General features: G+C 41.1%; 1 protein-coding gene across 1 annotated transcript; it reads right to left on the bottom strand.

Moving 5' to 3' along the window:
- Nucleotides 1–794: 794 nt before the first annotated feature.
- On the bottom strand, nt 795–3,778 carry LOC103519445. Its single transcript, XM_008484534.3, has 4 exons — nt 3,692–3,778; nt 3,331–3,480; nt 2,180–2,452; nt 795–1,444 (listed from the first exon to the last, which is right to left on the bottom strand). The coding sequence occupies exons 1-4, from the start codon at nt 3,776–3,778 to the stop codon at nt 1,241–1,243; spliced, it is 714 nt and encodes a 237-aa protein (XP_008482756.1). The 3' UTR covers nt 795–1,240.
- Nucleotides 3,779–14,314: the final 10,536 nt, after the last annotated feature.

The following is a 14,314-nucleotide window of genomic DNA, read 5'->3' as shown; positions in this document are numbered from 1 at the left end:
AAAAATGGGTAAAAATTTTCGAAAAACCTTTCAGTTTAGAAAACTTATGTTCCAAAGTAAATTTAAAATAGAAAAAAAAACTTCTTTAGGGATCTCCATACTGATAAATTTAAATTAAAAAAAAAAAATAGTTAAATATTGCGGTGAAGCATTTCCAGCCTCACTTTTCTACCTTCTTCGGTATCCATCGAATTTTACCTCCTTGAATGACCTTGAAAAGAATGCAGAAAGATCCTGCAAAAATCTAAAGGTCATTGACCTCGCACTTCGAGCGTTGCGCATTGCCTAACTTCCCTATTTAGAAGGCATTCTGTTCTCTCTTCCCTTTACCTTTAAAACCTATCACTATCACTCAAAAAGTACCAAGCTACCAAACCAGCTTATATATAGTTAGCTTGGTTGGCAGTACGTCTGTCTCGTAAGTGCTAGGCCGCGGGTTCGATTTCCGCCCGAGGCGAATTTGATCCTGTAGGGATAAGGTTCGTTCTCGGACTGACTGGTTTTTTCTTATCCTGTCTTCCTTCTCTCTTCGATTTCGGGACGATGAGACCTTAGCGGTTACAGTTCGCTCTATCAAACCTCTTCAAACAAGCATAGTGTAACACAAAATAACAAAGACCAGGTGCCAAGTTGTTATTGCTTTATAAAATAATTTTATTATTTTTTTTAGTCAGAAAAATAAGATATTTACAAAGTAATTACAAAAGAATACCTAATTAGGCAATTGAAATTATTATTCTTAAAATGTCCGACATCACAGTAAATTTTTGCTCAAAAAATACTGATTGGTCGAAGCTAGAGGAATCAGCAAAAAGTACCTAACAAACTACCCTTTCCTAGACGAGTAGTGTTGTGTAAAGAGCGAGTTTATTTTATTTTTTCTGTCAAAGCAGTGTGGACGGTTTCAGTCATCGATCGACGGCCGTTGACCATGTGTGGACACAGCTTTAGAGCAGTGGTTCTCAAACTTTTTTGCATGGCGCCCCCTTTGGGCATATTCTCATTTTTTCATATTCTCATATTTTTAATAATAAAGTAGGTAGGTAGGTGTTGTGCATCAACCTTGACCAAGAATGTCAACAAAGGATACAAAGGAAAAGCTTGCAAGGAAAAGCTCGCGCCCCCCCCTGATTTGTCTCCACGCCCCCCAGTTTGAGAACCTCTGCTTTAGAGCAATCACTTTTGCAACTCTCCATGAGGAAGTGTCCTGATATTCCTAAATATTTCCTCCAAGCCACACTCACACGCGCTGCCTGGCAACCGCCGGTAAAGCCACTTGAAGCGTCGTCCAGAAGAGTTTGTTCGAATCGAGGCCCGCCATGTTGGATTCGACTACAGCGCTCGCAGCGGTGGCGGGATAAGTGAACAGTTTGATATGCTTGAGAAGAGCCACCAGTTGCTCACCGTGGTCCGAAGTGTAGAGATCCTTCTTCGGGGGTAAAGGCTGTAAAAGGGAAACAGAGGAACGATGAGTTTTTGTTTAGGAAGTGTGGTTTTTTTTTTTTTTTTTTTTTTTTTTTTTTTTTTTTTTTTTTTTTTTTTTTTTTTTTTTTTTTTTATAGCCCCAGAACTGTTTAAAGATTTACTATAGGGTGCACTCAGGGACTTGGGTTAGAACCTCCCATTCTACCTTTAGATTTAGTACATCAAAAAAGACGACTGGAACAGAACACTTTTTTTGTGTGAAGAGCTTTGATAGAAGAAACTTTGACCACGGAGGTCTTATCGTCCCGAAATCGAAGAGAGAAGGACGACCAGGATAGGAGAAAGCCAGCCGTTCTGAGAACGAACCTTACCTGTTTAGGATAAAATTCGCCCTGGGCGGGAATCGAACCCGCGACCTAGTGCTTACAAGACAGACGCGCTACCCTTGAAACTACCTAGACTGACCGCTGTTGGAAGCCCATTTTTGGAAGTTTTGATCGAATCTAAGAGGACGTTCGGAAAAAATCGTTTGGAACTCACGAGAAAGGGGAACGGGGGCCGGGAATCAAACCCACAACCTAGTGCTTACAAGGCATACGCGCTACCCTTCCAACTACCTAGACTGACCGCTGTTGGAAGCCCATTTTTGAAGTTTTGATCGAATCTGAGAGGACGTTCGGAAAAAATCGTGTGAAACTCACTAGAAATGGGAACGGGCCTTTAAAGCCTAATTCACACGATCCATCAAACTCACCTCAAGTGCAATACACACGATGCTATCCGCCGCCTTGTACTTAGTCAAACTGTTCAGGTTCGTATACAGGGAGTCCCGGGGGCCATGAATATACAGGATGCTCCTACACACCGCGGCCACTTGGTCGATACTAGGGCTGCCCTCTTCTTGCTGGTCGAGGAGGTGTAGTTTCACCCTGTATTTGGACTGGAGGAGGGGAAGGAGGTGTTGTTGGAGATCAAACAGTTCAGGTTCGTATACAGGGAGTCCCGGGGGCCATGAATATACAGGATGCTCCTACACACCGCGGCCACTTGGTCGATACTGGGGCTCCCCTCTTCTTGCTGGTCGAGGAGGTGTAGTTTCACCCTGTATTTAGACTGGAGGAGAGGAAGGAGGTGTTGTTGGAGCCGGGTCTCGTGCGAGAGGTTGTAGCAGAGGAGAAGGTCGTGCTCGTACGAGTCGTCCACTGGAAAAGATGGAAGGGAATGGTGGAGGTGAAATTTTATTATTTATTTATGGGACTAACCTTTTTACAACCATGGGCAGGCCAGGATTTTGCCAAGGGGGGAGAGAATGGCTTACCGCGGGGCGAGGTTAGAAACTCCCTAAATTTCGGAGTCCAACCCACAACCCACAGTAAAGGAACTAAATAAAAACCTATGTAAAAAGGCTTTTCTACTAAGGAACCAGAATTTTTGAGAATCCATTACAAAAAGAATTACCTCTATGTTTGTTGATAGCTCTATTCAAGGCCGTAATTAAGGGGGGAGTAAGGGGGCCCGGGCCCCCCTCGGGCTTCATTTTAACTTCTTCACCATGGGGTGGACTCCGTAAATTTGGAGCTTCGGTTTTCGTTATACTTGTAGCTATGTTTTCAGACTCTTCCATACTACCCTGTTTGATAGATCTCTGGTAAGGTGTGTCCACACATAGTCGACACCTGTCGATCGACGAGGTGAATCTATCTTGTCGAGGCAGTGTGGACGGTTTCAGTCAACATCGATCGACGGCCGTCGACTCTGTAGCAGATACTTGGCAAGTTAGTCAGCTCCCATGGCGTAGTGATCACTGCGCTCGCCTTGCACGCGGGAGACCCGGGTTCGATTCCCGGCGCCATGTATACCAACATACCTCTTTGATAGCATAATGGCAATTAGGGCAAAACTTACCAGGCGATGCACAGGGATCGGAAGATAGAGGTAGATGTAAGGCGAGTATCGAATGAGGACGCACAGAGCAGAATAAATGAGATCACAACCCACTATGAGCACTACCCAGGTATCTTCCTCCGGTAGATGAGCGGCGCTCTTGGTGTACACCTGGAAATTAAAAAAAGGAGATGTTGTCATTTTATTTTGAAATTTTTTTGATCAGTGTTCTGAAGATGCCATCAGGAGATGCGAAACATGTCAACTCATTGTAATTTTATTTAATAATATGTATAGTCTTCCAAAGCCTATAATGCTCCTCTTCATCCTCTTCTCTTCTTTCTTCTGTAGTGCACTATCCGTTTCGGATGTTGCGACCAGCCCTGCTAGTTTGACTTTGTTCACAGCTATCGGAAGAGTCACCGATGTTTTTGCCTGTCCATTTTCTGAAATTGGTGTAGCCAAACATTATACGCGATAATACTCGTACACCTCAGTAAAATCAGTTTATAAAATCAGCTCGTACATAATCAAAACTGGCTTTTTGCATAGACTATTCGATAATTAGGTCAAGATCACCTTCTTTGAGGACAGTGATCATGGTCTTGGATTGATCAGCCGTGTTGCTGATATAACACTGGTAGGTTTCCCAAGTCAGCAGTAGACCACTCCTCAATCAGCAGAAGCACCCCCACACTTGATTGTCATCTCTGCAAACAAATAGATAAAGAATCAGTATCGCTATAAACGTAGGTATAAACCACGTGAATTAATCACAAAATACCGACAAAACAACAACAATGCCCTAGTAGGAGTCCACAACGGAGTCCTGACCCTTGACCATAGTATCGACCCAAGAGAAAATAAATTAACCATGCTAATGAATAGAAGTGTCCTCAAGGGAGCTTTGACCACAGCTCCGACCCTGGCATAAAATGAAGGAATTGAGCCTAGTATTATTTCTGCAATGGTCGATGGTTTGGGATACATTTTCGATAGTATTCTAACTTCATAATTTTCAAGCATATTTAAATAAGCAGGAGATTTCAGGCTCCGTTGTGGACACACTGACTGGTGCGAGAGTCGATGGTCTCGGCAATGATCGATGGCTCTATGGTGCAGTCCAGGGTCAATGGTTGTGAAAGTGCACTTGAGAAAATTAACCGATTTTACTATGCTTACCTGGTTACTACTTTGGTCCGATTGGCCAGAGATTTGGTGCTTCCGATCTTCTCCCATCGAACTTCGGTCCTGGCGTCTGGGAGTTCGATTCGACCTGAGGGAGAGAATTAAAACTGAGTAAGAAGGGGTCTAGAAATGCTTCGTGAAATAGCACCCTTCAGAGTCCACTTATCAGGGGGACCGAGCTATATTGTTCTTCTTTACCGTAGGGCAGCCTCCAAAAATTTGGAGCATCGAGCCTTTAAGACCGCCTAGTTAGCTTGGAGGGTAGCGCGTCTGCCTTGTAAGCGCAAGGTCGCGGGTTCGATTCCAGCCGGGGGCGGATTTTATCCTGCACAGATAAGGTTCGTTCTCGGAACAACTGCCTTTCTCCTATCCGGTCCTCTTTCTCTCTTCGCTGTGGGACGATAAGACATCAGCACAGTTCCCTCTAACAAACCCCCTAAAAAATAGTTTTAGCCTAACATTGGCTACTTGCCCAATCACCAGCTATAACAATACACTTTGCGAGAAAAGACTGCAATAAAACCATTACCTCACTCATGCCTGCAATTGAATTATGAGCTAACGCAAAACAAATTTCCAGGGAAAATGGGAAACATCCACACACATTTTTCAAAATTTTGTTGAGGTATCAAGTACATAGAACACCAGAACCACGTAAATTTTATTGGCCTAAGTCTAAAGAGGAAATGTTTTTTGTCAGATAATAAACGGAAAGCGTCACATATTTTGCAAAATTTTGCTGAGGTAATAAGCAGAACCACATAAATTTTATTGGCCTAAAATCTCTAAAATTAAAAGAGGAAGCAGTTTTCGTCACATAAATGTCAGTGCATTTTGCTGAATATCATGGGATATTACGGTATTCTCGAGGTGCATCATGGATATTTTACTTAGAAATAACAATAAAACATTCGCAAGAATAATATTCTCAAATTGAAAGATTTTATTCAAAAAGATCCTAAACTAAAGGGTGTCCCAATAAGAACGCAAGATTTGAAAGGGTCATTATTTTGTTATGACTTGATTTATCTACCGCAATCTTTGACATATTGATTGTAAACATATCAAATGGGACACCCTTGAGTATAGCTTGCTATACTGTAGTAATAGAAAGTAAAAATATTGAACTTTAGCCAAAGGGTCGGGCCGGTCCTTTTTAAAAAGGTTTGATGGAGTGCACTTTAAAAACTAATGTCTCATCGTCCCGAAATCGAAGAGATGGAGACAGGATAGGAGAAAGACAGCCGTTCCGAGAACGAACCTTATCTGTTTAGGATAAAATCCATCCCGGGCGGAAATCGAACCCGCGGCCTAGCGCTTACAAGGCAGGCGCGCCATCTCCAAGCGAACTAAACTTACTGGGTATTTTTCGAGGATTGTACTCACTAATTCGCGATTCGCGGCTGGACAGCCCCAAAGGATAGGTTAGGCTTCTACAAATCTACTAACTCGCGAATGTCTTTGAAATAATTGAGTAAATTGAGAGATTAAGATAAATAGGTGGGTAATAATTAAAATTCTTTTTGGAATCGATTCTGAACATTCCACATGAGAAAAAGGCCGTTTTACTCGAGAATTACCTGCGCAGGCCAAGGTCCTTCTTCCATGAAGTGTTCAATTTTATCTGAAGTAGTTCAGAAGAACGCATTAAACTCAATGTACCTCATACCTATCCTAAATTAAGACTAAATTCGATGACTCATATTTTGAGCTAAGATTTGCGACCATAGAGCCTGAACTTGTCAGAACAAGTCAGACTCATACATACTTAACCGCTATTTATTGTTCTTAATTCTTCTTTTTCTTCGCCTTTTCCCGTGACGGGGTTGGCATTTTTCGTCAGCATCTCAATTAGCCCCAACTAGGGTGATTGTTTTGGGCTGACATTTGTTTCTGGCTACAAATTTTTGAAAGGGTCATTATTTTGTTATGACTTGATTTATCTACCGCAATCTTTGACATATTGATTGTAAACATATCAAATGGGACACCCTTTAGTATAGCTTGCTATACTGTAGTAATAGAAAGTAAAAATATTGAACTTTAGCCAAAGGGTGGGGTCGGTTCTTTTTAAAAAGGTTTGATGGAGCGCACTTTAAAAACTAATGTCTCATCGTCCCGAAATCGAAGAGATGGAGACAGGATAGGAGAAAGACAGCCGTTCCGAGAACGAACCTTATCTATTTAGGATAAAATCCATCCCGGGCGGAAATCGAACCCGCGGCCTAGCGCTTACAAGGCAGGCGCGCTGTTGTTCTCCAAGGGAACTAAACTTACTGGGCATTTTTCGAGGATTGTACTCACTAATTCGCGGCTGGACAGCCCCAAAGGATGGGTTAGGCTTCTACGAATCTACTAACTCGCGAATGTCTTTGAAATAATTGAGTAAATTGAGAGATTAAGATAAATAGGTAGGTAATAATTAAAATTCTTTTTCGAATCGATTCTGAACAACTGAACATTCCACATGAAAAAAAGGCCGTTTTACTCGAAAATTACCTGCGCAGGCCAAGGTCCTTCTTCCATGAAGTGTTCAATTTTATCTGAAGTAGTTCAGAAGAACGCATTAAACTCAATGTACCTCATACCTATCCTAAATTAAGACTAAATTCTATGACTCATATGTATTTTGAGCTAAGATTTGCGACCATAGAGGCTGAACTTGTCAGAACAAGTCAGACTCATACCTCATACATACTTAATAACCGATATTTATGTTTGTTCTTAATTCTTCTTTTTCTTCGCCTCTTCCCGTGACGGGGTTGGCATTTTTCGTCAGCATCTCAATTAGCCCCAACTAGGGTGATTGTTTTGGGCTGACAATTGTTTTGGGCTACAAATTTTACGAGTGGACGGCCTTCGCACTCAACCTTTGCTTTTTCTTTAGCAAGGGAAATACAGGCTAGAATACTCCCTGTGTTTTGTTAGATACATATGTTTGTTCTTTAATAGGTACTTAAATAATACCTATGTTTATTTTGTAAAATGTACTCCCCATATTGTATGAAATATATGAGACCTTGGTTAGACTGCGGGGGAAAAGGGACTTTTCAGTCCTATCCCAGCAGGATAAACAAGGTATATTCTATTCTATTCTATAATACCTACATATGTAAACATTTTGAGATGTTTCTTTCTATGTGCCAGCCTGGTTACTCGTAGCTTGAAGGGCTGGCCCGCTTTAGAGCAATCACTTTTGCAACTCTCCATGAGGAAGTGTCCTGATATTCCTAAATATTTCCTCCAAGCCACACTCACACGCGCTGTCTAGCAACCGCCGGTAAAGCCACTTGAAGCGTCGTCCAGAAGAGTTTGATCGAATCGAGACCCGCCATGTTGGATTCGACTACAGCGCTCGCAGCGGTGGCGGGATAAGTGAACAGTTTGATATGCTTGAGAAGAGCCACCAGTTGCTCACCGTGGTCCGAAGTGTAGAGATCCTTCTTCGGGGGTAAAGGCTGTAAAAGGGAAACAGAGGAACGATGAGTTTTTGTTTATTTGTTTGTTGTTGTTTCTTTATTTGTTTATTTATTTTTTTTATCGCCCCAGAACTGATTAAAGATTTACTATAGGGTGCACTCAGGGACTTGGGTTAGAACCTCCCATTCTACCTTTAGATTTAGTACATCAAAAGAGACGACTGGAACAGAACACTTTTTTGTGTGAAGAGGGTTAGTGTCATATGCCAGCCTTCCTAGCAACAGACGCGTTACCTAGCGCGTCTGTTTACGCGCTAGGTCGCGTGTTAGATTCCCGCCCTGGCCGAACTTTATCCTAAACAGATTAGGTTCGTTCTCGGAACGACTGGCTTTCTCCTATCCTGTCAACTTCTGTCTTCGCTTTCGGGACGATAAGACCTCAGTAGTTACAATTCCCTCTATCAATCCTCTTGAAAAATAACTTCTCTTTTATTTAGACTGCCCGCTTTGCTAATCTTCCATTATACTAATAGTTTCTTGCACCCTCTGTGATAGTGGAAACTAGGGACACTATTATCTGAATGGCAGGTATACTTAGATTGACCACGGAGGTCTTATCGTCCCGAAATCGAAGAGAGAAGGACGACCAGGATAGGAGAAAGCCAGCCGTTCTGAGAACGAACCTTATCTGTTTAGGATAAAGTTCGCCCCAGGCGGGAATCGAACCCACGACCTAGTGCTTACAAGGCATACGCGCTTCTCTTCAAACTACCTAGACTGACCGCTGTTGGAAGCCCATTTTTGGAAGTTTTGATCGAATCTGAAAGGACGTTCGGAAAAAATCGTGTGAAACTCACGAGAAATGGGAACGGTATGGAAAAGAGAGAACAATGAGTTAGTAACAATAGAATAGAAAAGAATGGAATGGAATTTACTTTGTTAACCTACTGAGACGAAACTGAAAAGTCCCTTTACACCTGCAATGTAACAGTTTATGGGACTGGGTCCGTAACTCGGTATACACCTAGGGAAATAATAGGCCTTAGTAAAAGCCTAAAACGTACCTCAGCAGTTGGCTAAACCACCGAGGCAAGTTCATTGAACGAACTTGAAAGCAAACTTGAGTACGTTTTTTGTTCGAGTCAATATAACATTTCAAACGGTTGGTTGGTCCAATTTTGGTTAAATTTGATGAAAATATTCAAATATTAGGGGAAATTTTCTAAATAGTTATTGGGCTCCCTCGGTTCATATGGATCCTACACTTTGAGAAACAGTCCCCCGGGGAATCGAACCCACGACCTTCCTACTCACCGTAAATCGTCAGCTCCATGGAGTGGACGATCATTTCAGCGTCGTTTCGAATGACGCAGGTGTAGTTGCCCGCATCGGACGGCGTGACGCTTTGAGTGTAAATGGTCTGGTTGGTGGACTCGGGATAGATGATGAAGTTTGACACCGGGGTGGGCCATGGGTAGGGCTTGTTATCCTTGAACCTGGAATGGAAGGAGGAGGGTTAGGTAGAACGCAAAAAGGCTTTAGATCACCAATATAATTGGGGGAAATTTCACAACCTAACTCGTAGGTAGGTACAATACTGTGTAATGGCTGTCTTCCACGAAGCCAGTTTACACGGGAGTGGGCCACGGGTGGGGCTTGCCGTCCTTGAACAGGAGGAGGGTTAGGTAGAACGCAAAAAAGATTTTAATTGCCAATACTGTGTAATGGCTGGATTATACGAGGCCAGTAGCTAGACTGCAAGTGGCGTCAAGTAATCCAGGCATAAGATGAAACCACAGTAATCCTGAGGATACAATGTTCCGTAAAATTAAGTTTACGTTTCAATGAGTCACTCATGTGGTCAAATCATCAACCTCAAGAGTATAAAGAATTCATGTAAAGCGCCTAAAAAAAAGTTACAAAGTCAACTAATTTTCAACGTATTTTTAATTGCCAATACTGTGTAATGGCTGGATTATACGAGGCCAGTAGCTAGACTGCAAGTGGCGTCAAGTAATCCAGGCATAAGATGGAACCACAGTCATGCTGAGGATACAATACGAAACAAACTAATGACCATGCTAATATGACTACTCACGTTCCACAAATAGAAACCATTCGTATTACCATGAGCAAACTTCCAAACTCCAAGTCCCTCACGATTGGTCGGCAGCTATTATTATTATTAATAATATTTTAAATAATGATAATAGTAATAGAATAATAATATTATAGCTCAATTGAGAGGTCTCAGAAAACCCCAAGAGTTCTTGGAAACCCCAGCTGATAACAATGCGCTTAGCGTTGCACCTTTCCTGTGAGACCGAACACCAGAACGTATTAATTAATATTTTTCATATTTAATTCTTTTTCCTTCTTACTTTCCTTGTTCCACCATCTTCTTCTTCTTTCTTCTACCACCTCTCCCTTTTTGTTCTTCTCCTATTTCTTCTCCTCCTCCTTCTGTGTCTTCTTCTTTTCATCGTTCTTCTTTCTGCACCTCCTCCTGGTTCTTTTTATTTGTTCTTCCTCCTCTTCTCCTCCTCCTTATCCTTCTTCTTTTTCTCTTTCTTCTTTCTGCACCTTCTTCTATTCTGTGTAATTGTTCTCCCTCCTCTTCTCCTTCTCCTCCTCCTCCTCCTTTTCTGGTAAGCATTGTTCTTGTTTTTGGACCTTGGCAATGAGTGCGGACCAAAGGAAATAGACCGTGACGAGGAAAGTCATGTGAAGTTCACACCATTTATTATTATTATTATTATTAGTTTAAAAAAAAAGCAGTTTTTTTCCTCGTTGTGAGAGGAAGTGTGTGTCTCACGCCGACATCCCGTGCGGTTGAAGTAGAAGACTTGCACACCGGATTGCTCGGCAAAACTCGGACGCACGTGCAATATTTTTCTCTCTCTCCTCTTCGGATTTATTTTTTAAGACTAAAATAACCAAGTAGGTACCTACTTACATTTTTGCCCCTAGATAGCCATCGCTCCCTTTATCGCTCCTTTTATTGATCGCCCCCCATATTGCCCCCATGGGCTTCATCGCCCCCATGAAAATCTCCATCGCCCAGGTTGGGAAACACTGCTCTAGACTCGCTAACTTTGAACTCTAAAACCTACCGCTATACCCTAGTTTGCAAAGGGTCTATTTTGCATTCTACAGTGCCAAAGGTCTTTTACAAGTCTCTCAACGGGACTTCTCCGTTGAATCATAAATCAAAGAAAACAGGACACGGTGAATTTCCTGGAATCTCTTTTTATTTAAAAACAAAAATGAATAAATAAAACAAATAAATAAAAACTCACTGACGTTTCTGTTTAATGTTTTTATTAAAAAGTGCCGCTATGGGACAGGTTAAAACTTGTTAAGGGACGAACAAGAGTTCCTTTCAACCTTTTTTGTTGTAAGATAATGTTGTGTTTGCTTTTTCCACTTTAAATGGAATTAGGTATGAATTGAAAAGGAATTGAATTGAATCATTAATTTAAATGGAATTGAATTAAGTTCTTTTTAAAGGAGCCTTCAATGTCACAGAATAAAGTGGTAATAGGTTTCTCTTTGAAAATGCAATTTTCTTGTTAAATTTCGAAAGTGAAAGATCAATTTATACTTATAAACATTACCTGCCTACCATTCATAAATAGGGAGGTACATACTACCAATAATATTCCAATAGTTCCTTATCAGAAGACCCAAATTTATGATTCTATTGGTGGAGATGGCAAAACTCCCGCCCTGTTATTACATATTAGTTTAGATGTTAAAACTACGAACTCCAAGTTTTCCAGTAAGTAGGAATGTATGAAGGTACTGTCTTAGTCGTTAGCCGAAAGGTCTATTTTCAAGCCAGCCGAGTTAGCTTGGAAAGCGCGCCTGTCTTGTAAGCGCTAGGTCACGGGTTCGATTCTCACCCGGGCGGACTTTATCCTAAACAGATAAGGTTCGTTCTCGGAAAAGCTGACTTTCTCCTATCCTGTACAATGTCCCTCTGCGTTCTCGGAACGATAAGACCTCCGTTGTTACAATTCTCTCTATCAAACCTCTGTCGCACTAAAGATCCTAGCAGTCATACTACCCTTTTTACAGTGACCAAAACTTCAGTCAGGTGTAAATAGGTCTTAAAACTGGTGTGGTCCTTTCAAGAGTCCCAAATCACAAGTAATCGCTAACTGCTGATCATGATTACTCTCTTGAGGCTCATTTAACTCATTTTCCTCCGTTGGAAAGGTCAAACTCCCAAATCACAAGTAATCGCTAACTGCTGATCATGATTACTCTCTTGAGGCTCATTTAACTCATTTTCCCCCGTTGGAAAGGTCAAACTCCGTTTTGTTTGGAACTAATGACCAATTTCTTAGTATTGGCATACTTCACCTTGTTCACAGAGGAAATTTCAAATAAAAAGGGTTGTGCGGGAACAATAGGAGAGCATAATGGCAATAAAAGGAGAACTTGAACAAAACATAACAATCTCATAATAGTCATAATCTACCTGAGAAATTGAACCCATTATTAAAGAAGGGCTCTAACCCGGGTTACGGCCTTTCCATAACAATCTCATAATAGTCATAATCTACCTGAGAAATTGAACCCTTTATTAAAGAAGGGCTCTAACCCGGGTTACGCCCTTTCTGAACGGATTTTCTAATGTGGAATGTTGTTGAGAATCAGTCCCATAAAGAATCATGTTGATATTTACGTTATTCATTAAGATGCAGGAGTATTAGTAAAGCTCTCCCAAAAGTTTTCAATGGAAATCAAAATCATCAAAACTGTGTGCTTTTTTTCGAGGGTTAATAGTGGAAACTGTAGGTACCTAACAACGAAGGCCTTATCGTCCCGAAATGGAACAGAGAAAGAAGACCGGATAGGAGAAAGTCAGTCGTTCTGAGAACGAACCGACTTAGCGAACCTTTCCAATAGTTTTCAATGGAAATCAAAAAAACTTCAAATTTGTTCTACTCTCTCAATTTGTCATCCCCAGGTCCTCCTTGATTAAAACTCCTCAATTGCAGTGGAGGGAAATGTTAGTTTTGTTCACAGAACCACTGTAAAGAATAGGTACCACTGTGTAAAGAACGTATCCCATTAGTTTAAACTTTAAACCCGAAGCGGCTTTTGTTCGAGGTAATACGGTGGTAGGTCTGCGTCCCCAAATATCCCGAGCTCGATTTCCAGAATCAACAAAAAATTTGCACTCGCACTTCGATTGCTAATATTTCAACGGGCGGACTCTCGTGCTGAAAACTCTATTGCTCCGTGCTCCCATAATTACAAAAAAGTAGGTATATTCAACGGAATACTTTCTGGTGTTCATAATGACCCACCTACATAGTATTAGTAATCCAATTAATCGAGCACAATAATTTCTAGAAATAATAGTTATGTAGTTATCCGTGTAGTCGTAACTACATACTACGTATGTACATAAAACATCGCACATACGTAGGTCATAGGTAGGTACAGCTATTACATTTCTGAGCTTTTTCAAAACTAAAGTCTTGAGTAGCGGCCGAGTCGTACATTTCTCGAGGTTCGTCCCAAGGAGACTTTTGATCTACATTTTATAAAGAACCTCTTTGCAAAGATTGATAGACTTGGGCTGAAACCCAGCCGAGGCATGGAATTTTATCCCCATTTTGAGAAATTGGCCACATATAATAGTGCAGCTCTAAGGGTTAGGTGGTAGAGAACGCCTCCGGTGTTAACCTCGCCTATTGGTTACCTTGCCAAGAGTCTACTACTAAACAAAATAACTATCACCACTATATTTTGGAAAACGAAGGTAGGTTTCGCAAAACACAATTTGATGAGTTTTTGAAAATTTCTAATCTATTCTATTCCTGATATTCAAGTATTTGGGGCCCTTAAGAGACCCTTGTCACAGTAGTACTTAGATATACAGGGTGTCCAACCTCAGAGTGCCCCATAGGAAATCAACCCGTAAAATCGATTTTAGCCCCATAAAAGTCTTCACTAAGTTCGGGCCAACAAAACATTCTTATGTAAATTTTAACGAGGAATTGATTTTTTAAACGTGGAATTTATAGACTCGAAAAGTGTACGGGAGCTTTTATGAGGAAAAAAATGGGATAAGGAAAGTAAAAAAAACTGGTTTTACATGTTGATTTCCCATGGGACAGTTTCAAATTGAACAAATGAACACCCTGTTTGGTGTCCCAATATTTCCAACTGTTTTGAAAACACAATAGCACAGATCACCATTCCAAATAGGTACCTTTTTATCTCCTACTTTCCATTCTGCTCTTTTTCCTTTTAAATGAAAAAAAGATAAAAGAAATCATCAAGGTGTCTTTTGTGAGAATCGAACCCTAATGTCACGGGTGACCCGAAAACGAAAAAGACATTTTGAGAGGACTAGCTTTTTTTTTAGGGAATTGAGC

This window comes from Diaphorina citri, unplaced genomic scaffold, assembly GCF_000475195.1.
Source record: "Diaphorina citri unplaced genomic scaffold, Diaci psyllid genome assembly version 1.1 scaffold2729, whole genome shotgun sequence".
Lineage (NCBI taxonomy): Eukaryota > Metazoa > Arthropoda > Insecta > Hemiptera > Psyllidae > Diaphorina > Diaphorina citri.
This window is presented reverse-complemented; position numbering and strand designations above follow the sequence as displayed.